The following is a 27,435-nucleotide window of genomic DNA, read 5'->3' as shown; positions in this document are numbered from 1 at the left end:
ATAGTCTAGTCTATAGTCTGGTCTATAGTCTAGTCTATAGTCTAGTCTATAGTCTAGTCTATAGTCTAGTCTATAGTCTAGTCTATAGTCTAGTCTAAAGTTTAGTCTATAGTCTAGTGTAAAATATAAATATAAGTAATACATAATCTAAATATTAGTATATTCAGACAATGAAAAAAAAAAATATTGTTATATTTATTATACATAAACAATAAAAAGAAGAAAACATATCATTATTTGTTGATTTTCTTGGGTTATTTTCGTAGTTTATTCCAAAATACTTGGGTTCCTTTCTAATTTCCTGAGATTCAGTTTTTAATTTCCTCGAAATGAACAAGGAATATAGTTTCAATATATTGTTTGTTAAATCTTAGATCTCAAAATTGTTAGAGTTCCGTCTATAAACCCTAAACTAAATGCTCCTGGTGGAATGTTTAAATATTGATCCTCATAAAAAACAGATACACACACAAACTCATAAATACATACATATATATATGTATGTATGTACATATGAAGTACAATAAATAAAATGGAAAAACTCAAGAACAAAAGAAAAACAGGCTAAAACATGTTGATGTTTTTGTTTATACTTAGGCTGACCTACTTATTGATTTTACTATACCGCTATCGTAGAGGGAAGAGTATTATATGTTTTTACTGATATTTGTAACTTTCGAAAGATAATAATGAATCGTTTTTATTGTATAGGAATTTTCACAGTTTATTGAATCTTATGGATCTTATTATGGCGATATGTGTATGAGTATCAAAGTTTATCAGAGTGTTCCGTATAGACGTCTAATTACCAGAAATTTTAGGCTGAAGGACAAGGTCCTGCAGCTTAAACACTTTCATCTCTCTCTTAGTCTTATATCCACCCGTCTAAACAATTAGTGAGTCATGTAGTCAAGTAGTGTAAAGAATGTCGTCAATTTTGTGCCCCCTTTGTAAACAGGAGAGAAGACAGTTGTCACTTTACTACCACCTGCAGCTTGAATACTTTCTACTCTCTCTTAGACTTTGATTCATCTGTCTAAACAATAAGTGAGTTATGCTCGCTAAGTAGTGTAAAGAATGTCGTCACTTTGGTATCATCTTTGTAAGCGGGAGAAGAGGCAGTTCTCACTTTTCTGCTACCAAGTAATCTACAACGTAGACATTTAAAGCAAAAACCTAAGCAAACAGATTCATTGAAATGCATTGAATAATATTTATAAACTATGGAGTGACATTAGATTTCTCCTTTATGTATTTGACTAAGTTTTCCCTAATAGTCTTTTGCTGACAAAGACTGACTTGACCGACTGTACTTTTCTTTTAATTTTGTTGATGTAGGTGGTTCCTTTTATAACAAAGCTAGAAAAACAAGCAAAGAAAGTAAAAAAGTATGTAAAAATTGATTTAAGTGCTTTGTTCCTTTAACTTTAATAAATAAACACACACACATACACCCACCCAATAAATCCGTTATTAAGGACACAAGAATATAACTTTCTCTTTTTTTTGGCAACATTTAAGATTTGCTTTTATTGAATATATTTGTTTGAAGGTGCAGATATGTTTAATAGAAACATAACATTTTTCTAGCCTATTTCATACTGTCAGGACTTGATAAGGGTCAATTCCCTAATGAAAAGAGTTGTAGAAAGACTAAAAGTTAATTTATTGTTACAATTTGTTTGTTTATTTTCAAATAGAAAACAACATGAAAGTTTACACGAGATATTAAATATTTTATTCAAGTTGAAGGCTCAACATCGAAACAGAAAACAAATCTAAGGTGTTTGAGTTGTGTCTCCGGGGTGTGATATGTTATTGTTGTTAATATGTTAAACTTGTCAACAATGATCTTTCATATAGAGAGAAAAACGTTTTGTATATTGAAATTAATTGTTACTAAATAAATTTTTAGTTAATAAATTATTAAATAATATTTTATTTATTTTGTTTCATTATAGCGCATCGCAGATCAAATGCATTTCTTGATGTACCCACCGTGAATATGCATCATCTGAGAGTAAGCGATGATGAGGATTTAGATCGTTTAAGAACATTTAGTGCTTCAAAAGGAGGTAAGTCAAGAAAACAATTATAATCATTATTACACGTTTATCATTTATTTCATGTCTTTACATTTTTACTACAATAACTCTTTCCACTATGTTGCCAATAAAGATTTTAGAACTATTATGAAAATTTCTCTCTAAGAAAAAACATTTCAAATCAAATATTTGTTCTAAATTTATACATTTTTTGAATTAATAATTGATTCAATTCCTATATAAGCAATGAAACGTAAACTCATACAAGCATACTGACATGCTTAAGTGGCCATACTTAATCAAAACCCCTGACATCCCCTCGCCTACAGTAGAGTATTTACATCAGTTAAACTTAAGAAAAATAAGAAACTAAATTATTTGATTTTCATAAAAGTTACTTTTCAAATTTATTCAAGTATTAAATAAGAAAAGACATCATATGTTTATACATGTATTTTAATATGTATGTTTAAGTATTCGAAACACTTTTGATTTAGTTCTTCTTCATATATGAAAGGAAATTTTAGTATATTATTAGGGTTGATTTTCATAATCTCTCTTCTATGGAAGAGTTCTTCAAAATTTTTAGAACTTTACTTTTAAAATGTATACTCAAATCTCTTCTAAATCTAAAATTTTCTACGAGAAAGTAATTCAGAATCTGAATAACTTTTCTATGGAAAAGTGCTTCAGAATCTGAACAACTTTTCTATGGAAAAGTGCTTCAGAATCTGAACAACTTTTCTATGGAAAAGTGCTTCAGAATCTGAACAACTTTTCTATGGAAAAGTGCCTCAGAATCTGGACAACTTTTCTATGGAAAAGTGCTTCAGAATCTGAACAACTTTTCTATGGAAAAGTGCTTCAGAAATTGAACAACTTTTTTATGGAAAAGTGATTTAGAATTTGAACAACTTTTCTATGGAAAAGTGCTTCAGAATCTTAACAACTTTTCTATGGAAAAGTGCTTCAGAATCTGAACAACTTTTCTATGGAAAAGTGCTTCAGAATCTGAACAACTTTTCTATGGAAAAGTGCTTCAGAATCTAAACAACTTTTCTATGGAAAAGTGCTTCAGAATCTTAACAATTTTTCTATGGAAAAGTGGTTTAGAATCTGAACAAATTTTCTATGGAAAAGTTCTTCAGAATCTCAACCAATTTCCTATAGAAAAATTCTTCAGAATCTAAACAACTTTTCTATGAAAAAGTGCTTCAGAATCTTAACAACTTTTCTATAGAAAAGTGCTTCAGAATCTGAACAACTTTTCTATGGAAAAGTGCTTCAGAATCTGAACAACTTTTCTATGGAAAAGTGCTTCAGAATCTGAACAACTTTTCTATGGAAAAGTGCTTCAGAATCTGAACAACTTTTCTATGGAAAAGTTCTTCAGAATCTCAACCAATTTCCTATAGAAAAATTCTTCAGAATCTAAACAACTTTTCTATAGAAAAGTGCTTCAGAATCTTAACAACTTTTCTATAGAAAAGTGCTTCAGAATCTGAACAACTTTTCTATGGAAAAGTGCTTCAGAATCTGAACAACTTTTCTATGGAAAAGTGCTTCAGAATCTGAACAACTTTTCTATGGAAAAGTGCTTCAGAATCTGAACAACTTTTCTATGGAAAAGTGCTTCAGAATCTTAACAATTTTTCTATGGAAAAGTGGTTTAGAATCTGAACAACTTTTCTATGGAAAAGTTCTTCAGAATCTCAACCAATTTCCTATAGAAAAATTCTTCAGAATCTAAACAACTTTTCTATGAAAAAGTGCTTCAGAATCTTAACAACTTTTCTATGGAAAAGTGCTTCAGAATCTGAACAACTTTTCTATGGAAAAGTGCTTCAGAATCTTAACAATTTTTCTATGGAAAAGTGGTTTAGAATCTGAACAACTTTTCTATGGAAAAGTTCTTCAGAATCTTAACCAATTTCCTATAGAAAAATTCTTCAGAATCTAAACAACTTTTCTATGAAAAAGTGCTTCAGAATCTTAACAACTTTTCTATAGAAAAGTGCTTCAGAATCTGAACAACTTTTCTATGGAAAAGTGCTTCAGAATCTGAACAACTTTTCTATGGAAAAGTGCTTCAGAATCTGAACAACTTTTCTATGGAAAAGTGCTTCAGAATCTGAACAACTTTTCTATGGAAAAGTGCTTCAGAATCTGAACAACTTTTCTATGGAAAAGTGCTTCAGAATCTTCACAATTTTTCTATGGAAAAGTGGTTTAGAATCTGAACAACTTTTCTATGGAAAAGTTCTTCAGAATCTCAACCAATTTCCTATAGAAAAATTCTTCAGAATCTAAACAACTTTTCTATGAAGAAGTGCTTCAAAATCTGAACAACTTTTCTATGAAAATAGCTTCAGAATCTGAACAACTTTTCTATGTAAAAGTTCTTCAGAATCTGAACAACTTTTCTATGTAAAAGTTCTTCAGAATCTGAACAACTTTTCTATGTAAAAGTTCTTCAGAATCTGAACAACTTTTCTATGGAAAAGTGCTTCAGAATCTGAACAACTTTTTCTATGAAAAATAGCTTCCGAATCTCAATATCTTTTCCATGAAAAAGAGCTTCAGAATCTAAACAACTTTTCTATGGAAGAGTTCTTCTGAATCTGAACAACTTTTCTATAAAAAAGTTCTTTAGAGTGCTTCAGAATCTGAACAACTTTTCTACTGAAAAGTGCTTAGCATTCAACACTTCAATAAAAGTATTTTTTTCTAAGAAAAATTTTTTCAAAAACCAAAGAACATCTGAATATTTCTTTTATAAAAGAGTCCTTCGAAATCTTCCGAAGTGTTTATAAAAATTTTCTTCAGAATCTGTAAGACTGTTCTAAGAAAAAATAAACAACTTCTCGGTGAAATTGGCTTTCTAATGTTCGATAGAAAAGTTCTAAAAAGCTTTTCAAAAGCTCAAATTAAAATTTGATAATCTGAGCAACAGTTTTACTAAGAACCAATTTTCTGAAAAAAAAAGTTCTTAATAATCTAAACAATTTTTCTATCAAAAAGCTATTCAGAATCTGAACGATTTCTCTTTCAGATTGAAAATTTGAGCAAAAGTTTTATTAAAAAGCTTCTTCAGAACTAATTTTCTTTAAAAAAGTTCTTAAGAATCTAATTAACTTTTCTATTGGAATAGCCTCAGAACTGAACGATTTCCTTTGAATGAAATGGTTCACCACAATCTGAATAGCTGTTCCTCTGAAACTTTTCTTTCTAAAAGTTCTTTAGAATGTGAATAACTTTAAACTACCCTAATGCTGACATCACTTTCGGATTCAGTTCATACTTGTACATTCGCCCAGATGCTTTAAATGATAAATTTAAATTTTTATTTAATACAAAAATAGAAGAAAACGTCATGACTACAGTGATATCATCAACCGTACTTGTGCCACCTTAAGCTAACACACTCTGATTTTGTGTGTGTATTTGTGTGTGTTTGTGTTGTTTCTGAGTATTTTGTGTGCCACTTCAAAAGCAACATGTTCAGACATCAAATGTACACATTTAAATTTTTATTGTCTATTGAAATTTGCATAACCAAGACGGTACTCGTATGGAAAGGGTATATTTGTTAGATGTAAAGTAATGTTAAATATTGAATAAAAAAAAACTTATTTTAAAAAGTAAAGTGTTGGGATTTAAAAAGAGACTTAAAATCTAAGAAGGAGTAATGTGCATTAAAAGAAAATTTGATTATATGTTGCCATCTATACATTTACGCATATAATAGCAAAAATAATTCAGACTATTAGAAACGAATTATTCAAAGTAAGAGCCTCTTAAAACCGTACAAATCTCTAAAATATATTTCTTTTTCTACTTCAGCCTATAGTATGTAATTATTTCAAAATTATTTTATTTTAAGCAGTTCCCCTGCTGCCATATTTATTTTCTTAAAACATTTATTTATTTTTTTATTTCTAACCAAATAAAAAATGCAAACAAACATTTGTTAAAAGATTCAACAATTAAATTGTGCTAAAAGTCAAAGTAATATATTTTTATTTATTTTCATTTTGTTTTTAAAATTGATTAATTATTTTCTAATTTATATTTTCTTTTCCTGCTCAAGAATGTAAATAAATTAATGAAAAATAATTTTGGAACATGTTTAACATTTTAAACGCTACAATAAATAAACTCATTTCCTTTTGAAAATATTAAAGCAGCGGTAAAATAAGAAAAACATCAAAAAACTAAAAGATTTAAACAAATAATTTCCATTTTTTATTTCTATGAATTTTTACTTGAATTTGTTATATTTTTATTATGTTTGTGTTATAAAAAAAAACGGCAACATAAAATTGAAGAAAAAATCACAGTTCCAAGGTCTTTTAGTTTAAACAAAAATTATTGAAAGGGGTTAATCTCAAAGGTTTTTGTGTATTCTGAAATTTAGGGGAAATAACACAATTTTGGGTTTCTAAACACGTAACGCATATGAAATTAGTACCAAGCTTTAGTCCATAAACTAGACTTAAGACCACACTTTGCTCTATTCTAGTCTACAGACTAGACTTTACTCTAGTCTATAGACTAGACTTTACTCTAGTCTATAGACTAGACTTTACTCTAGTCTATAGACTAGACTTTACTCTAGTCTATAGACTAGACTTTACTCTAGTCTATAGACTAGACTTTACTCTAGTCTATAGACTAGACTTTACTTTAGTCTATAGACTAGACTTTACTCTAGTCTATAGACTAGACTTTACTCTAGTCTATAGACTAGACTTTACTCTAGTCTATAGACTAGACTTTACTCTAGTCTATAGACTAGACTTTACTCTAGTCTATAGACTAGACTTTACTCTAGTCTAGACTAGACTAACTTACTCTAGTCTATAGACTAGACTTTACTCTAGTCTATAGACTAGACTTTACTCTAGTCTATAGACTAGACTTTACTCTAGTCTATAGACTAGACTTTACTCTAGTCTATAGACTAGACTTTACTCTAGTCTATAGACTAGACTTTACTCTAGTCTATAGACTAGACTTTACTCTAGTCTATAGACTAGACTTTACTCTAGTCTATAGACTAGACTTTACTCTAGTCTATAGACTAGACTTTACTCTAGTCTATAGACTAGACTTTACTCTAGTCTATATACTAGACTTTACTCTAGTCTATAGACTAGACTTTACTCTAGTCTATAGACTAGACTTTACTCTAGTCTATAGACTAGACTTTACTCTAGTCTATAGACTAGACTTTACTCTAGTCTATAGACTAGACTTTACTCTAGTCTATAGACTATAGACTAGTCTAGTCTATAGACTAGAGTAAAGTTTACTCTAGTCTATAGACTAGACTAGAGTAAAGTTTACTCTAGTCTATAGACTAGACTAGAGTAAAGTTTACTCTAGTCTATAGACTAGACTAGAGTAAACTTTACTCTAGTCTATAGACTAGACTAGAGTAAACTTTACTCTAGTCTATAGACTAGACTAGAGTAAACTTTACTCTAGTCTATAGACTAGACTAGAGTAAACTTTACTCTAGTCTATAGACTAGACTAGAGTAAACTTTACTCTAGTCTATAGACTAGACTAGAATAAACTTTACTCTAGTCTATAGACTAGACTAGAGTAAACTTTACTCTAGTCTATAGACTAGACTAGAGTAAACTTAAACTTTACTCTAGTCTATAGACTAGACTAGAGTAAACTTTACTCTAGTCTATAGACTAGACTAGAGTAAACTTTACTCTAGTCTATAGACTAGACTAGAGTAAACTTTACTCTAGTCTATAGACTAGACTAGAGTAAACTTTACTCTAGTCTATAGACTAGACTAGAGTAAACTTTACTCTAGTCTATAGACTAGACTAGAGTAAACTTTACTCTAGTCTATAGACTAGACTAGAGTAAACTTTACTCTAGTCTATAGACTAGACTAGAGTAAACTTTACTCTAGTCTATAGACTAGACTAGAGTAAACTTTACTCTAGTCTATAGACTAGACTAGAGTAAACTTTACTCTAGTCTATAGACTAGACTAGAGTAAACTTTACTCTAGTCTATAGACTAGACTAGAGTAAACATTACTCTAGTCTATAGACTAGACTAGAGTAAACATTACTCTAGTCTATAGACTAGACTAGAGTAAACATTACTCTAGTCTATAGACTAGACTAGAGTAAACTTTACTCTAGTCTATAGACTAGAGTTAGTTAGTTAGTTAGTTAGTTAGTTAGTTAGTTAGTTAGTTAGTTAGTTAGTAAGTTAGTTAGTTAGTTAGTTAGTTAGTTAGTTAGTTAGTTAGTTAGTAAGTTAGTTAGTTAGTTAGTTAGTTAGTTAGTTAGTTAGTTAGTTAGTTAGTTAGTTAGTTAGTTAGTTAGTTAGATAGTTACATAATTTGTATTTCGGTTTAATTTGTAACATTTAACTACAATTTACAAAAAAATTGTCACTTAAATGAACGTTTAAAACTATAATTTAAATTTAATGGCACAAACAAATTTATTACCACAACTAATAGCGTTAAAAATTTTAAAACGCGGAAGTTCTAGACTTGTTTCCAACTGTTTGTTTGTTACTCCTTTTTTATTTCAATATAAATTTCATTGGAGCGTGTTTAAATTGTTTTTGCTTAAGCATGCAATTTTATATGAATTAAGGAACAAAAACCTAATAATATTAAAGTAAGAAAAAATACAACAAATAAAAAAGTATAAAATATCTGTAAAAAACAGAATTATACCAAACCAAACTACTACTGGCAGTAAATTTATTTACACTTGAAAAAAATTTTACACAATTTGTAGCACTTTTCTTTCCATACATCTAGAAAATTTTTGGTTAAATGTTGCAAAAGATAGTATTACAGGAATAAAATTGTTTGTTTTTTTCTTTTTGTTGCTTTAAACTCACTACAAAGATGTTGCTCAAACAATTTACTAATGAAAAGTAGTTGGTTGCAAGAAAATAAAAACGAAGAATTGTTAACATTTATAATAAATTGCAGGCAATCATGCAATTTGTAGTTTATAACGAGAAATTTAATAAATAAAACGAATACAAAAGTTTTTGTATTTAACTTAAATTGTAAAAATGTCTGTTGTGGTTTTAAGTTTTAGTTAAAAGATAAAAATTCAATTTTTCTCTTTCAATAATTTTCATATAAATTAAACAATAGTGCGTATAATTGATGTGATGGGTATGAAATGAATTAAATATTAAGTATACGTCAGGGTGTTTTTACTAATTGTAGAAATATTTAAAATTTATGGAAATAACTATAAAGATTCTAATAAAAACCCTTAAAGTTATAAAAATTTTTACTTATTTTCTTTTAATGACGAGTGTAATGCAATTTGTTCTAACTAACCATTGACAAAGTGTTTCATTTTATTAGTATTAGAAGCATTTCTATTTCATCAACATCATCAGTTTACTTTATTAACTATAATTACATATTTTGTCAAGCATCTTATCACTTTTAATTCTTTTTTTATATATATTTTCTTATATTTCACACCTTTTTCTGCTGTACAGGTATCATTAATCGTGGCGACTCCTTTAGACGTCGTCGTTCACGCAGCAATAGTTTGGCACCCGTCAGTCCCATTCACCCACGCGTTGGTGCTTTAGCTGGCTGCACAGATGCCGATGTTAATCCCAACGATGCCAGCCAACAGCAGCAAGTAGAAGTTTATCATGTCGAAATGCTGGGAGCACCCGGTGTGGGCAAACAAGCACTTGTCTCACAATTTCGTACTTCAGACTGTATTAATGCTTACGATGGACCAGGTAAAGTGAATAATAAATATAATAATCTTATCTCATTACTTGTCTACATCGTTTTCTGTCTTAAGGCATTTACATATATTTACAAAGAAGATGATACAATGTAAAAATATATTTTTGTAGATTAAATGCAAGTTTTTTGAAATATTTTCCAAACCTAGTAATTTAGTAGTGAAATGTATTTGTGTAGTATAAATTACGGCTGGTATATATTTAATAACTGCATTTTATCATATTGTAGAACTGTCAGTTGAAACCTATTATTTGGAAAAATATAAAATGGAAATTAATATGCACATAATTGAGGTTTTTGAAAAATAGTGTATACTGGTAACCTCATATTAAAAATAAAATGTATCAAATATATTTTAAAAATTAAGCTAAAAAAGTTAGACAATTTCTGATTGATGGGAAATATACACCATTTCTATAGGAAATCTTTACGCTATTGTTATGGACTATAGAATATTATCTAATAATATAGTCATGTATTAAACTTATTGATTAAAGTGGTTTTATTTCTCAAAATCAAAGGGAGAAAGAATAATGTTCGCCTAATTCTTTAGCACTTTGACAGTATCATCACACTCTTATAGAACCTCTTGGTCACGCTTTCTATTGATTAGTTACTTAAGAAACCATTGCTTAGTCCACAATCTCTTTTTTCATCATATCTTTTACATAACTGTTTGGTCTATTGGATTTTTCTCTTTGAGTTTAAGGGCATCGTAGCTTCGTCTTGTGTCTAAGGCCTACGTTCTCACCTGGGATTTTTCTTCCTCATTTTTGGAATTCGAGACTTCTTTGAGAAGACATCTGAGTATGTTCTTGTCCAGTTTAGAATCTAGTCTTTGTCTAGTATACAATCCAAATTATATTGGAGTCTATAGTCCAAACTTTAGTCGAGTCTATAGTCCAGACTTTAGTCAAGTCTACAATCCAAATTATATTGGCGCTATAGTCCAGACTTTAGTCGAGTCTATAGTCCAGACCATAGTCGAGTCTATAGTCCAGACCATAGTCAAGTCTATAGTCCAGACCATAGTCGAGTCTATAGTCCAGACCATAGTCGAGTCTATAGTCCAGACTATAGTCAAGTCTATAGTCCAGACTATAGTCCAGACTGTAGTCACGTCTATAGTCCAGACTATAGTCGAGTCTATAGTTCAGATTATATTCGAGTCTTTAGTCCAGACTATAGTCAAGTCTATAGTCCATACTATAGTCGAGTCCATGGTCCAGATTTTAGTCGAGTCTATAGTCCAGAATATAGTAGAGTCTATAGTCCAGATTATATTCGAGTCTATAGTCCAGACTATAGTCGAGTCTATAATACAGACTATATCTCCAGACTATATTCGGGTCTGTAGGTCAGATTAGAGTCGAGTCCGTATAGCACTTATTGTCTAGACTATATACTTCTCTTTAGTCCAGGCTATTATAGATTAGTTTACGTTCTAGTCTAGTCTAGAATTAAGCCTTTCTATAGTATGCAGTAAAGATTATATTGAAGTGTTAAGTCCAGAATATAGTCGTGTCTATAGTCCAGACTATAGTAGAATCAATAGTCTAGATTATAATCATGTCTATAGTCCAGACTATAGACAAGTCTATAGTTCAGACTATAGTCGAGTCTATAGTCCAGACTATAGTCGAGTCTATAGTCCAGACTGTAGTCGAGTCTATAGTCCAGACTATAGTTGAGTCTATAGTCCAGACTATAATCGAGTCTACAGTCCAGACTATAGTCGAGTCCATAGTCGATTCTATGGTCTACACTATAGTTGGGTCTATTGTTGAGATTATAGTACATACTATATTCTAGTCTACAGCCTAGCGTCGGTAGTCGTTAAAACAGTACTGACAAATGTCGATAAAATAGTAACTACAGTCGAATCTACAATCCAGACTATATTCCTGATTATAGACGAGTTTGTAGTTCAGTCTATAGTTTAGAAATTATACTCTAGTTTAAACTTATAAAATCTTATATTCTATAGTACAGACTATAGTTGAACCTTAAATCCACAATATTTTATATACATCATCATTAAAGACTAAAATCCTGTATATAATTTAGACAAGAGTTTAACTTTAAATTTTGTTAACATTTTTCCTTTTTGCAGAATGTGATGAAGCTGAACAAAATATTTCAATTATTTTAAATGGTATCGAATCGGAATTGAAATTTTTAATAAACGCACGTGAATTAAAGGTACGTGTAATGGATATTTCCAAATAAGTTATTATCTAATAAGTATTGCATAACAAAATTGATTTTATAAACCTTTAATAAATTTTAAAAAAATCGATTATTTTATTAGCACAAAAAAGACTTTAAGCAGCTTACCAGCAATTAATAATGCAATTTTGTTTACAATTTAATTTTTAATTTAAAAATATAATAAATTTTTGAACAATTTCATATTTAATAAATGTGACAAATTTATAAATAACGCACAGCACAAATAAATTATAGCAAATATGATTTGTTAACCAAAAAAAAAAAAAAAAGAATACAACAAAAAAATTCAAATTTATTTGACTGCATAACAAAATATGAAACATTGAAAAACTGGCAACTTTTACACATTATAAACCAGACATTTTGGTTGATAATTTTCGTTTTTTCATTTTTTTTTTCAATTCCTACTATGCCTCCACCATTTAAAGTTAAAATGTATTTGTTGTTGTGTAAATTTCTTTGGTTACACTTTACAAAGTTGTGTTTTTTTTTTTTTGTTCGTTTCTACTAATGGGACTTGGTAAGCGCCCGGCATTTTTTGTTTTGGGGGGTTTGTAGTTGGCAAACAAACAAAAACACAAAAAAAATATAAGGGAAAACATGATGAACATTTATTTATTCCTCCATAATATATACAATGTATGTTTGGCCTTTGGCCAAATGCAAAACCCAACAACAACAACAAAAATTATAAATATAATCTATATATAAAAGAGTAGCGTTACTGACTGACTGATTCATCATCGCACAGCCCAAACGGCTGAATCTAGAATCCTGAAATTTTGACAGTAGATGTGTTTTTGGTTATGTACATCTACTAAGGAGGGATTTTTGGAAATTTGCACATTTACAGGTAAAAGGGGGAAAAACGGGTAAAACAGGTTTTCTTAATTATCTTATATAACATTAGTGATACATGAAAAATTTTAAATGCACCTGTATCTACTCTTAAAATGAGCAGATGGGTGTCTGGTACTTTTTTTGAAATTCGTACTTTTAAGGGGTAAAAATGTGTAACAAAGGTGATTTTGGTACCATTTTTAGCCCTTTATAATTTTTAAACTAATTAACATAATAAAATTTTTCTAAATATTTTGGATACATCTCTAAAAATTATGAGACACCTGTTTCGTACTTTTTTGAAATTCAGTCCTTTTTGGGTGTATTTATGGTACTTTTTTTAGCACATAAGAAAACCTTTTTCGGTTTATTGAATTATTCATATTAAATTACGGACTAACTCTGTAATAAAATTTTTGCTATTTCAATGGGTAAAAAAGTACCAAAAAGGTGAAAAACGGGAAATTTAATTTTATTCAAACTCATTGAGCCAACTTTTATAAAATTTCAAAAAGTAGTTTATTTACTCATACAAAATAAGCTTTTGGTATATTATTTTGTAATTCGAGTACGAAGGCCTATATAGGACCAAATTCGAGTAAATTGTTTGGTACCTTTTTTAAGGCACAATCTTTCTGGAATAAATGAAAGCAGATTTGAATCGTTTGAGTTTTATCTGTGATATATCTGTAGATTTAAATACAGAACATTTTCTAAACTTAATTCTGGAAAAATATACTTCTAAGCGAAAAGGGGAAACATTGTACTCTTTTTATTAGTACTTTCCACTTAGGTAAACTTTATTTCACTTTTGGTACTTTTTCTTTCTTCAAATGATACTCTATGTTTGTTCTTTAATATGAACTGAAAACACATGATCATTAAACATACACGGTCCTCATTGAATAAGATTCTTTAAGAGACAACTTTTTAGTACTTTTTATATCATAAATTGTACTTTTTTAATTTTCTAAAATATTCAACCTAGGAACATTAAGTTTAACATACATGGTCTTGACTGAATAATATTCTGTAAGTGGGAACTATTTGGTACCCTTTCTATTCTTTAAATGAATTCTTTATAATGGTTAACCGGAACACATGGTCCTTATTAAATGAGAATTTATTAAGAGAGAGATCTTTGTACTTTTCGTTTTTCCGATGATACTTTTTGATATTTTTACGATATTGAACATAGTTAGGGTAGTGAAGCACCCAGGGTATGCTAGTATATACATAAAAGGGAACAGAGACGTACCAAACGGTTGCAAAATAATAATTTGCATCATTTACAAAATCATATTATTTTGTAAAATTAATAGAAAAAACAGAACAAAAACAACAATACTAAAACCACTTATTCTGTGTGTTTGTTTTATAGAGTTTTTATATTTTAGTTTGTTTGTAATAAGTACAAGTATTAAGGCAAACATGACATTAAAAAGCAAATATTTGTAGTAGTAAATAAATACACTATACACACACACACATGCAGTTACTTGTGTAAAGATGAAAGAATAATGGACCTTAATGCCGCCAACATCATTTTAATACTCATTATCTCTTGTTCTTTCTAAAAAAACACACACACACATGAGTATACATACATATGTACATACATATGCATTAAATTAAATGTACATTGTATGTACCCAGTAAAAACTTTCATTAAAATGTAAGAAGTTAAAATGCTAAAATTTTCTTACACAATAGCATTTTAAGTCATTATTTTAACACGATGATGTCATTGGAGTACTTACCACAACCCTCGATATAACTATAAGGAAAAAAGTATTTCGCGGTTTACCACAGGGTGGCGTTTTGTCACCATTACTCTGTGTTACCACAATTAATAGCATCCTAAAGACCCTAACCGATAAAGGACTTAGATCCGTCTGCTATGCAGTCAATGTCATAATACTTTTAAAGGGAAAGGATCCAAATTAGTTGTGTAGAATAGCTGAGGAGATTCTGAATACGGTCTTAAGCTGGGCTCAACCGAGAGGCCTCAAAAACGGAAACCTGTCTTTTTACAAAAAGGACAAAAATTTCTACGTATACCAGTGACAGACAAAGTTAAGTACTTAGGTGTAATCCTCGACCGAAAATTAAAAAAGAGGCACAACATAGAGGATAGGATCAACAAGGCACATCAGAGCTGGGCGATATGTAGGAGAACTGTAGGCATGAAATGATGTATTAGTCCCACTATGACAAATCGGCTCTATAAAAGTGTACCAGACCAATTCTAGCTTATGCTTCAATAATCTGGTGGACTGCTTAAGAACAAAAAGTGCAATATCAAACTTCTACAGGGAGTTTAGCGTACATGCTGCTTGGGTATAAGAGGTACCATGTATACTACTTTCACCAAGGCTCTGGAAACGTTTGCTAGATATTCCACCCATTGAAATATATTTAAGATATGAGGCGGCGCTTACAGCCGAAAGGCTCTTTACTTTAGGCGGTTATAGGACACGTCATCAATGTATACTGAACACATCGGAAGGTTATATACAATCATCGAACGTGACTGATCGTATACCACACACAGAATATGTCGGAAACTTTGAAACGCTGATCCCAAATAGAATATTTTGGTCAAGCGGAACATTAGAGCAAATACCAGTAGGAATCCGTTACCAAATCGTAACACAAGCAGAAATACGATCAATAACGGAATGTATAAATTGGATTAGAATAAATATGAGGCCCAAAGCGCATAATATATTTACCGACAGCCAGAAGGTAATTAGGACGATATCAGGAGATAGAACTAAATCTAAGACCGTATTAGATTGTAAGAAAACTTTAACTAAATACTCTTCCAGAGGTAAGGGTCACATCATGTGGGTACCAGCCCACTCGGGAGTAGTCGGTAACGAAAGAGCGAATGTAATAGCCTTAAAAGGAAAGTAGCTCGAGGCAGTTAACATGACAAACGCAAAATCATTTGACGCAACAAAAGCTGAACTAAAACAAGTATGAATGTATAGTCGGGCGTAGCCGACCATATGATACCCTACACCAGTCAGTACGTATGTTAAAAATGGGGATTATTTAAAAAAATAAAGCATTTGGTTTGTTTTTTTAACTTTATTTCGGAATATTTTTACTTTTTTTGGAAAAAAAACAGATTTTTTAAGAGGGCTCAAAGGGGAGTAGGGCAAAATATGTGTTATTAAAAGTGTTATTAGTGTTTCTAAGTGAATTTTGATCTTTAAGTCATTTTCTGAAGGGGAGTTTGTATGGGGGATAGGGTCAAATAAAGCCCGATCATTACAAAAATCGATAGTGTCATTTAAAGTTCTATAAAACTAAGTTTTGTCGACTTTTGTTAACATAATTGATCATTTAAATTAATTATAAGCCAAAAGCCCTATATGGGGGGTACGGTTGTATAATGGACCGATGTTAACCATTTTCAATAGGCTTCTTCCTTGGGCCAAAAGAAGCGTGTATGCCAAATTTCATCCAATTATCTTGAAAATTGCGGCCTGTACTTTGCGCACAAGGTTTACATGACAGCCAGCCAGACGGACGGACGGACATAGCTTAATCGACTCAGAAAATGATTCTAAGCCGATTGGTATACTTTAAGGTGGGTATAGGACGAATATTTTTGTATGTTACAAACTTCAGCACAAACCCAATATACCCTCCCCACTAAAGTGGTGTAGGGTAGAAATATGGGTAAGAGAATCCCATAAGACCTCTTAGAATAATGAAACTGTGAGTGAACCACGAAAATCCTATGGGGTGACCCCGATGAAAGCAAGACGAAAAATCTCCTCTAAAGGAGCAAGTCTGAAGTTAGTATCATAGTTCGTATTTTGAGTAGACACACAGGATTACGATCACCTTTATGCAAAATTGGATGTGCGGATTCAGACGTATGTAGAGCATGTGGAATGGACAGTGAAACTCTGGAGCACTTTCTCTGCCATTACCAGGCATTCGTCGAAGTTAGATTTAAGTTTCTTGGAAGTGATTTTATTCCGGAAATAACATTCCTGACTAACACTGATTGGAAAATTCTTAGAAATTACGTTCAGGAAATAGAGTTTCTGAACACTGAAAAATAATTCATTCAGTTCCTTTTTTTAACCTAACCTACCACAACCCAGCAAAAAAGTATGTAAAAAGATGTAGTATTTTCATCACAACTAGTAACCGGAAATGCTTCTGATTCAGGTGAAAAACCTTTGAATTTTACATTAGCGTATCATTGGAGGAATGTTGTTCGTTTTTGGCAACTCTGAACTACATTTAATCTCAGTTTTAGAAGCAATATAAATGCGATATTTGAATGTCATAAATAAAACGCATTCTCTTAATGATAAGCTTATGTAAATTTCACTGGTTTTTCACCAAACCTTGATGTACTTCAAATATGTTATTTGTAAATACTTTTCTACACCTCTTTCCTCACTTTTAACTATATTTTCATTTGTAAGGAAATATATGGTTTATAAAAGTGAAATAATACGTAATCGCATTTTTAGATGTGATTAAGATGTGGTTTAAAAAGTATGACATCAATTATTTTTTGGTGGGAAACGATTACAAGTAATAAGGAAAAGTAGTCATTTTCACTGACAAGATGAGTAATAAATTAGAAAGTATTTATATAACCCATTATTAATAAGACCTTATTAGACTACTTCTATGTAATCCACACCATATGTAGTAGTCATTGAAAAGTATGTTGTTAGGTAAGTAATTACAATTGAAAGTCATTATCCAGTTTTTGCTAAATGCATTAGTGTAATGTTGTTTGCCAGCAGTTCGACAAAGAGTTAATGCATCCAAAAAAGACAGTGATTTCAACTAACTACTGACCAGCTGGTTTGCTCTAATTCCTCTTTCGTAACGGATGTACTCCTTGTAAACTTTCACCTTGGTAAGCGAGAGAGAGGACACTTTTAAAACAAACTAAAGCTTTATGTCTGTCTCTTCGTAATCTATTGGGTGACAATTGACTTACTCGTAGAACAAGCACATATTAAAATAACTGGTCACCTGGACAGTTGGTGACTAGGGATAACCCTTTGTAAGTAACCGAACTACTGGGTTATTGTTGTTGTTGTTGCTACACATATACATTTGTCAGTGTTTTACAAAAGAGAAACAAACAAAGAACTTCTAGGGATTTTAGAATTTTGTACAATTGCAGATTTTAATTTTAAGTTTTATTTCACTAAAGAGAATTTAAATAAATAATATGTAATGTTGTTAAAGTGTTACTTATCCTGAGAAGGACTAAATATATAAACATTAAAAGAGATACTTTTAATAATGATTTAATTTTAAATGAAAACAGTATTTGCGATTTTTTTTGAATTTGATTTTTACTATGACTTTTACTATTCTACCAACACAAATAAAAACTTCGAGTCTTCTCGATCTTATCTAATTTATACTAAATTGCTTGCAGTTATCGCTAATATTTGACAAAAAAAATTTCATGTTTTTGGTCCCTGCGTAGACTTGTAGAAAGTCGGGTATACTTTAAGTCTTAGTTATTTTCATATGTCTACTTTGAAGTGATGCCTTTTTATTTAAATCAATCTAATATCTGCAACAGTAATACTTAACATTGTTTGTACTTTCACAAACCGACGACCTTCAGGAATCAAACGAAAAATTTACAAATTGATGTTCATAATGGGTGTTTGAAAATTTTTCAAGATATTATTGTTAATTTTCACATTCGCTGTAGATACAAAACGAAGTCTGTGACTCAGGCTCTTTACACGATTCTGACGATCGTTGCCCTTATTGATGACTCTTTAGAAGAGATTTTTTCAGCTAGCCTTAACTTAACATTGCTGGATGAATATAAATATTGCAAATTACACTATGTAAATTCTAAAGAGAAGTATTTTATAAAATGAAATATTAGTCAAATGAAGATTGGAGTCAAAACTACAAAACCAATATTTTCTATTTAGATTTAAAATTGCTATTGCAACATATGATCGAGTATAGTTAGATAATTATCAGCTTATGCTCGTTTATAATGGATTCAGTGATCGATAATGCCACCTTGTGATTATATAGTCCGATTTCAGCAACTTACAGACGACCTTAATGATTCAGTCATTACATTGGTTGGGCATAAAAATTCGACTTTGGTTCATCAGGAAGCACATATGATTCTCTTCACTCTTTCCCTTCACTTTTATCATTAATGATTCGATGGAATAATGACTTTCTTTAGCGTTTAAGCAGCATTTTATTTTCAGTCTAGGTTATCAACTTTTAGCTGATTTTACTGTCATCAAAACATGAAATTGAAACATGTTACTTTAGTAACCCTCCATTACCTTCATGTTATTTCAAATCAAGTGTATAGAGTACTGTATCCAGTACTGCAATTCACCGGGTCAAAGTTATTTGACTTGCGGTCTGACTATGGAACGTAACTTATCTTTCATTGCTTTGAACACTGGTGAGGTCACTTCGGCGGAGAAACTATGTATGTATGTGTTATCGATGACGTTTACTATATCTTTGTTGTAGTATGTAGAAAACAGTTAATCTATATCGCATTTTGATCTACTGTTGCCGAAACAACAGAGGCCGCTCTAGAAAAGTAATTGATTTGGTTATAGAGAAAACTTCTAATGATATTTGAAGATTGCTGGATGGGACTGTAATGATCAGATATTACCCGAAAAACATTCACATGCCAAACGAACAGTTTTCTTATGTATTGAGACAAACAACTTCATAATGTCCTTAAAGATACATTGACAGATTCCATATCAACATTCGATATGGCTGTAGTAACATCTCTTAGTTTTCTGAAACTTTTCTCATTTTAATGATCATCAGTGTGACTTCCGATAGGTTAGTGGTTAGTGCTCTAGTAACCTTACAGACTGAAAGTGTTTATAGTAAACAAAGAAATTATATGTGTCGATCTATTACACTTTGATTTTTCAAAGTGTTAATAAATATCTTGTCAGTTGTTCATTTGGCAGGTCTAAAGCCACACTGATTAGATACGTCCAGGTTGGAGGAAACTAACTTAAAACTTTCTTGCAACACACTCGAAAGGCTAAAATTTTGGTAATTAGTGCTCAAGTACTGAGTATGACAAACTCAGACTCAAAACCTCAAATCATTCTTAATTCTTAGCCACCGGTACACATACTAATTTGGTGGTGTATAGTTTGAGTTGATTTCTTTTCGTATCCTTGCAGAAGACAGGCCTAGGTACCATAACTCTTACTCTTAACTATCTCGTAAAATTTTTGGCCTTTTCCCTGTACATCTCCATATTCTCCTCTATCGTTTCTTCTCTAGTCTTTTCAGCATTAATATTTAGTTGGTTCTCCTGCTTGACTCTTTCCTTGTGTCTCTCCGTTATAGTGCGGGAACAATTGGAATCAGCTTTGCAGACGTCTTCATACCAAAAGTTGTCTCAGTGATGTTGTTCTAACCCAGTATATTTCTGCTGCCATTTTATGTCAAAAACGTCTTAAAAAGTTGCTTTGAATAGAATTAGTTTAACGATATGTTTGGTGTAGGCTGTTTCTATATCCGGTGTTTAAAGATTAGCAATATTTAATTAATTTATTTACAAGATTTGCAATGTATACTTTCCCGTCCTGTCCATCTCATCTTCTGGATATCACTCATATCAGACTTAAACTTATCGAGGACATTTGTCAATTTGATAATGACTCCTTCTTTGTAAACAGACATGATATAAAGATATGTTCCTGGAATGACTATATAAGATATGAGATGGATAGTTACCACAGAAGCTGGCCTCCGGTAGGTTAGTGGTTAGTGTTCTAGTCTGGTAGACCGGAGGTGGTGGGTTCGATTCCCACCCGTGGCACTGGTTGAGGAGCGCACAACAGGCCCTATTGAGGCCTAGGTGTATTTCTTCGGATTTGATGTCTATACATCCTCCTTTCAAACTAACTAACTAACTAACTAACTACCACAGAAGCTTGATTGGAAACCTGTGACCTCTGCTTAAGTATTAATGTTATTATTGGTTCTTTTAAAAGTTTGTTATAAAACTCAGTTGGTTTCTCTAACATAGGCGTCATTAGTTACAGTTCAAATAAGTTATCCTTAAAAATACTATCATAACGAAAAGGGGCTTTTATGATGAAAATCCTTACAAATAATGGAGTTTGTAGCTTTATGTCTTTGTAGCAAGTATCAAATGAAAATTGTATCAACATGTAACAAATTTCTTTACCAAAAGTACAAAACTGTATATTTTAGTTTGTCCTAAACAAATATTTTAATTAAGACAAAAATAATACAATTTTGCTTCATTAGTGAATATTACCATAATATAATTATGTTTTTAATTTTCTAATTATTACACGCTCTGCTCAAATTAATAACAACAACAACAAAAACTGAACACACTCCCCCATAAAAAAGGATGAACTTGAAAAGGCCGATGCTTTTTTGGTTGTATACTCTTGCGTAGACAAGGAATCATTTACACGAGCCAAACAGATTTTATCACGTCTACAAGATATGGATTTAATTAGAACACGACCAATTATATTGGTGGCAAATAAAATTGATTTAGCGAGATCACGTGCCGTTTCCGCCCAGGGTAAGTTATAGTTAAAGTATAATTTATTAATTAAACATTTTAGGTGATAATTATGTTATAAAGTGATTTGTTAATCACCATTTTTATTATCCCTTTAGATGGTAAATGTTTGGCCTGTACATTTGGTGCAAAATTTATAGAAGTATCGGTGGGTATTAATCACAACTGTGATGAACTATTGGCAGGAACTTTAACACAAATACGCTTGAAAAAAGAACAAAATTTATTACAGGTAAGTGATGACATTAATAAAAAAATAAGTTTTATTAAGAGATTAAGAAAAACTAAATTTTTAAAATTTTCAAACAAAAAAAACTGGCTTTTTTTCTTTTACTTTCGCTTTTACACAACTACACATACATACACACACACACATGCAAACATAAACTCACTTTGACACAATGTTTCTCTTTTATTTAATTTTTTTTTATTTGTTTTTTATTATATTAATTGGCCGTAATTAAATAAATATTTGTTTTCTAACACATTTTGCAAAACATTGTATATTTTCCTTTTTGTATGCAAATTATTTCATTTTAATTTATTTAATTTTCTTTTTCCACAAAACTTCTTTCATATCTCATTGTTATTGTTCACTTTAGCCTAAAACGAAAAAAATGAAAAATAAATCTAAAGATAAAGATAAACCAAAAGACAATTTAAATAGCGACAATAATTGTCACAATAAAAATAATGATTTTGATCAAGGGGAAAAATCATTAAATGATAAAAATTGTGATGTTATGGTGAGTAAATGATCTGTATAAATGTTTCTTTTTTCTCTTTAATCTAACAAAATTCCCCATTTTCGTAAAACAGTATTTATGTTAAAACAATATTTTACTTATTTGGTGTTTAAATCCTGCCAATATTTCTTAATACTCTAAGCTCCATTATCTCAAGCTCCAGTTATCATTTACCAAAGCAATTATTGTGTGTTGGTAAATTTGTTACAATTAAAAATAACTAGAAATTGAGAAAATGTACATAAATGTTTTTCTTATAAATTTTAAATTAAATTTTTATCCAAATCCTTTTTGTAATATATATCAAACAATGTTTTTGTTATTTATTTATACTCCCTTAAATTATACCATAAATATTTATAAGAAATGTAGCCTTAACATAGGCAATAGTTTTTTAATGTTATTTACAACAGTTCAATAAGTTTTTCTGTAATTCAAAATAGTTATTTTACTTTTAAATTCCCTATAATTAAACTGCAAATATATCTAAAAATGAATAGCCTTTACATATGCAATGGTTTTTCTTTCCCATACACACTTATGTTTCTTTCAAAGCAGATTTCTTTCATTTTCTTTTAATAACTAAAATAACTGAAAGCTCTATTATTACAAAGTTTTCATAATCGGAGCTCAATATTATAACTCTTATAGGTTGTTACATCAATCATAGACCTAAATTATGTAACAGAAAAAAGTTTCGTTTTCCTAAAAATCTGACAAAAATTCCCCATTTCTTTATTATACACCCAATATATTGAGTCCATCACTTTATTTATTTACTATATATGTATGTCATATAACCGGAGTACATAACCTGCATATTCTTTAGAAAATTTTTCTCTTTTCAATATTTATTCTTGGCAACATTTATTAAATAAACTTTTTGATTTTTGTTTAAGATTTTAAAACATTTTCAAATCATCATCTTACATACATATGTATATTTAATGCTTTCTTTTTGTACCCTTTCTTATTTATATGTATATAAACACATATGTATATGTATATATAAACTGCACACTGTAACTATACTGTAAATAATTCAGTTACAATTGAGGTCAATAGCACTTGTGTTCTTATTATTTAAAGAAATACTATTTAAAGGGTGTGCCGAAAAAAAAGACAACTGATTTCAATACATACACACTACAGATTAGACTATAGACTAACTATGAACTAGACTATGGACGAGACTTTAGTCTAGACTAGCCCATAGACTAGACTATAGACGAGACATTAGTCTAGACTAGCCTATAGACTAGACTATATACTATGCTATAGACTAGACTTTAGACTAGACTATAGACTACACTATAGACTAGACTATAGACTTGACTATAGACTAGACAATAGACTAGACTATAGACTGGACTATAGACTAGACTATAGACTATACTATAGACTAGACTATAGACCAGACTATAGACCAGACTATATACTAGACTATAGACTAGACTAGACTATAGACTAGACTATAGACTAGACTATAGACTAGACTATAGACTAGACTATAGACTAGACTATAGACTAGACTATAGACTGGTCTAAAGACTACACTATAGATGATACTAGACTGTAGACTAGACTATAGAGTAGACTACAGACTAGACTTTAGACTAGACTATAGACTATACTATATGCTAGACTATAAACTTAACTATAGACTTGATTATATGCTTTAGTGCAGACTATTGACCGGTCTATAATTCAGATTTGTACTTTAGTGTTCCAAATTCGGCTGTTATCCAAAGTAGAGTCTAGGCTATAGTCGAGACTATAAAGTAGACTTAAGCCCAGAATATAGAATATATTCGAATATACTAGGCTATAGTACAGACGGCATCTACAAGCTAGACTATATATATGTACAATATAGTGTAGACAGTAGACTACAGCCCAGACTAAAAACCATAATCCAGACTGAATGCCATATATAGTAGACTACAGTCAAAACTATGCACTAAACTATATAAGTGATTATAGACTAAACAAAGAGCCCTATTTAAACTAGATTAAGTAATATTTATTGAATATTTAATACGTTAAAAAATTTATTTTTTTAAAAAACTATAATCTTTTCGATCCACCCTCAAACATTTTATGAAATCATGAACATATGTGTGTATTAATATATTGTACAATCTGCATATACTATAGATCTATTATTTAGTCAGATTTCTTAATGTTCATTACATATTTGCTTATAGCTTTTCATTTCCATATTGTACATATGATAAACAAATAAACTATATACAACAATACCACCTCCCCATACATATGTATAGTACTTAAAGATTTTTATTTCCATTATGTTGCACATTTGTTCTTTACATATTTATCCAATATATGTATGTTCCACTGTCGAAAAAACAAAAAGCTTTTATTTCAGAATATTTTACTAAAACTCAGCACAATATGTACCAGAGTAATTAAAAACTAATTAATCAAATCTATATGATTTCATTTTTTCTTGTTTTTTTTTTTTGTATTTTTGCTATAAACAGGGTCATCGTGATACCTCACCCTCACCGGCCCACTGGTACAAGAGTCGCAGTGTTATGATGGCCAGCATGAAGGCAAGACAAATGTTGACCTGGATTTTGGGTAAAGAAGATTCAAAATTTAAACATTGTGAAAATTTACAAGTTTTGTAAAATCTAAACAAAATATTATAACAAAATATACAGGAAATACAAATGATCAAATAATAATATTATTTAAATTATAAATAGTTAATAAAAAATAACAAGCAAAGCATTTCTTTAAAGAAAAACTGAAATTGCTAATAAATATACAAATATATATGAAATAAAATGTTAAATATTAAGGTTTCTTTTCAATATATGATAAAACAAAACTAAAACAATAATAGTTATATATAAATAATTAAAACTATTTTTGTAAAATATTTTTTTTCATTTTTATTTATTTAAAATTATTTTTTTAGAGAAATTAAAAAAAAATATATAAATAAAAGTTGTAAAAAAATTATTAAAAATTTAAAATAAACTAGAAAAAAAATTTTAAAGCCTGATAATCAAAATTAAATCAAATTTAATTAAAAAATCTACAAGCAACAACAACAACAACAAAAAATAATTAAATTTAAACGTTACTGCTTTTAATAAAAGTAAAAGTTATACATATAAAAAAAATTATAAAGATTTTTAAGGTGGCAATATAATTGTTAAAAGAAAAGCTTTATCGCTTAAGCTTTTTAAATTATATTTTAAAATTTCACATTTTTTTAAAATTCAAAAGCTTTTAAACTTTTTTTCTAAAAGAGCTTTTTTAAGATTTATTTAAATTTGACGCTAAAGCTTAAAAAGCTTTTGATTAATAAACTTCAATTACTGTGAATTGTCATTAAGCTTTTATAAAAACTTTAATTTTCAAATAATTCTTTTAAATTGAAATTAATTCCTTTAATTTAAAAATTAAAAGCTCTTTTACAATTTTATTTGTTTAAAATTGTTCTAAAGTGCCTTTAAATGTTTATTAGCTTTAAAGCTGTTTTACAAAGTTTAACTTTTACACTTCTCTTAGGATATTTTTTCCCCTGGAAAATTTCCCACAGCAGTGACTAAAATAATATATATATATATATATATATAAAAGCTCTATTTACAGTTTAAATTCATTAAGCTTTTTATTCGTTTTATTTCGATTTCAATTTAAAGATTAAATTAAGTTTTAAATTTAAACATCCCCAAAAACTTTTGTTAAAATTTTTAAAAGATTTACAAATTTACTGACATAATGCAGTTTTTTTAAAGTTAACTATAAAAGATATAATGAAAAGCTTTTAAAGCTCTGAGAATACACAAAATCTCCTAAAAGAATTCATCATTTTTTTAGCTTTTAACTGATAAATCTTTAAAAGTTTTTGAAAATATTCAAAACTTGATATTTTATAGCAACATATGAAAAATGTTTAAAAGCTTTTCAGCTTATGCGATTAAAATGTTAAAGTTTTTAGCTTTTGAAATAATTGATTGTTATGTTTATAAATGCTAAAGCTTTTAGCTTTTTAACTACCTTTTGTAAAACTATATTAGTATTTTAAAAATATTTTTGGAGTAAAGCTTTTAAAAATGTTCGATTAAGCTAAACAGAAATTTCAGATTGTAACTACTTTTCTTGGACAATATAAGCGTTTTTAGCTTTAAAGCTAAAAAAGCTTTGGAGTAAAGCTTTTAAAAATGTTTGATAAAGCTAAACAGAAATTTCAAAGCTTTTAGATTTTAACTATTTTTTTGGACAATATAAGCGTTTTTACACAATAGCTTAAAAGCCTTTTCGAACAGTCTCAATAAACCTCTTATATCAGTCAACATAATGATTATAAATTTAAAAGCTTTTAACTTTTGAGAGTTTTAGAGTAAATCTATCAAAAAAGTTTTTTTTACAAAAAAGCTTAAAATCAATGATCCTTAATGATCATTAACTTTTCAAATGTTTAGCTTTTATTTAAAAACTTTCAACAATAAAGCTTTTACTATAAAGCTTAAAGCTCTTCTTAAATCAATTATTCTGCTGCCTTAGAAAAAAAGAATCAATGATAAAACTGTGCAACAATATGGAACCAAAATTTTATGAAAATACAATTTTTTCTGTAGTTTTTATGATAAAATCTTAGTAATTAAATAATAAATTTAACAATTAATATAATTACAACAATAACAACAAATTAAATAAAGTATTTATGTATTAGAATAAAAACTTATATGTAAATTTAACAGAAAATAATAAAAAAAAAACAAATATTAGAAATTTCTACTCATCTTTAAATAAAACAAATAAATAAAAATTAGTTAAAATATTATATTTTTATTAAATAAATAAACATTTATACTTACAGTCAGTGACAAAAAGGAATAAAGAGAAAATTTAACTTAACAGTGAATGCAATTAATGAGCGTTTAAATTCATCATAGATTGAAGACAAAACTTTTCTTATTCAGTCAATGTTGGCTGAGGTTGTACTACGTATACAACCCTGTTGTCCAATTCGTAAAACCACCAATTTTATTTCAATAAATTTCATAACTCTTTTATTTTTGTTACCAACTGTAAACCTTATAACATGGTTTCTACATTCTTAAGAAAAAAATAACAAAATAAAAATTCAAATTAAAAAAAATCCAATTAAATAAAAAAAATATTTAGTTAAATTAAATCTATTATAAA

At 29.3% G+C, this 27,435-nt stretch overlaps 1 protein-coding gene across 2 annotated transcripts; it reads left to right on the top strand.

Moving 5' to 3' along the window:
- Window positions 1-1,961: 1,961 nt before the first annotated feature.
- LOC111688824 (ras-related protein Rap-2a) lies at window positions 1,962-24,907 on the top strand. 2 transcript variants are annotated; one of them, XM_046955392.1, is made up of 7 exons: window positions 1,962-2,075; window positions 9,564-9,818; window positions 11,942-12,030; window positions 21,319-21,499; window positions 21,598-21,731; window positions 22,102-22,245; window positions 24,750-24,907. In XM_046955392.1, exons 1-7 carry the CDS (start codon window positions 2,006-2,008, stop codon window positions 24,897-24,899), a joined length of 1,023 nt encoding a protein of 340 aa, XP_046811348.1. In that variant the 5' UTR covers window positions 1,962-2,005; the 3' UTR covers window positions 24,900-24,907. The 2 variants fall into 2 exon arrangements, with proteins under 2 accessions (XP_046811348.1, XP_046811349.1); XM_046955393.1 differs by lacking the exon at window positions 22,102-22,245.
- Window positions 24,908-27,435: the final 2,528 nt, after the last annotated feature.

This window comes from Lucilia cuprina, chromosome 6 (genome assembly GCF_022045245.1).
Source record: "Lucilia cuprina isolate Lc7/37 chromosome 6, ASM2204524v1, whole genome shotgun sequence".
NCBI classification, from domain to species: Eukaryota; Metazoa; Arthropoda; class Insecta; order Diptera; family Calliphoridae; genus Lucilia; species Lucilia cuprina.
The sequence above is the reverse complement of the archived record's forward strand: the minus strand, read 5'-3'. Positions and strand labels throughout refer to the sequence as shown.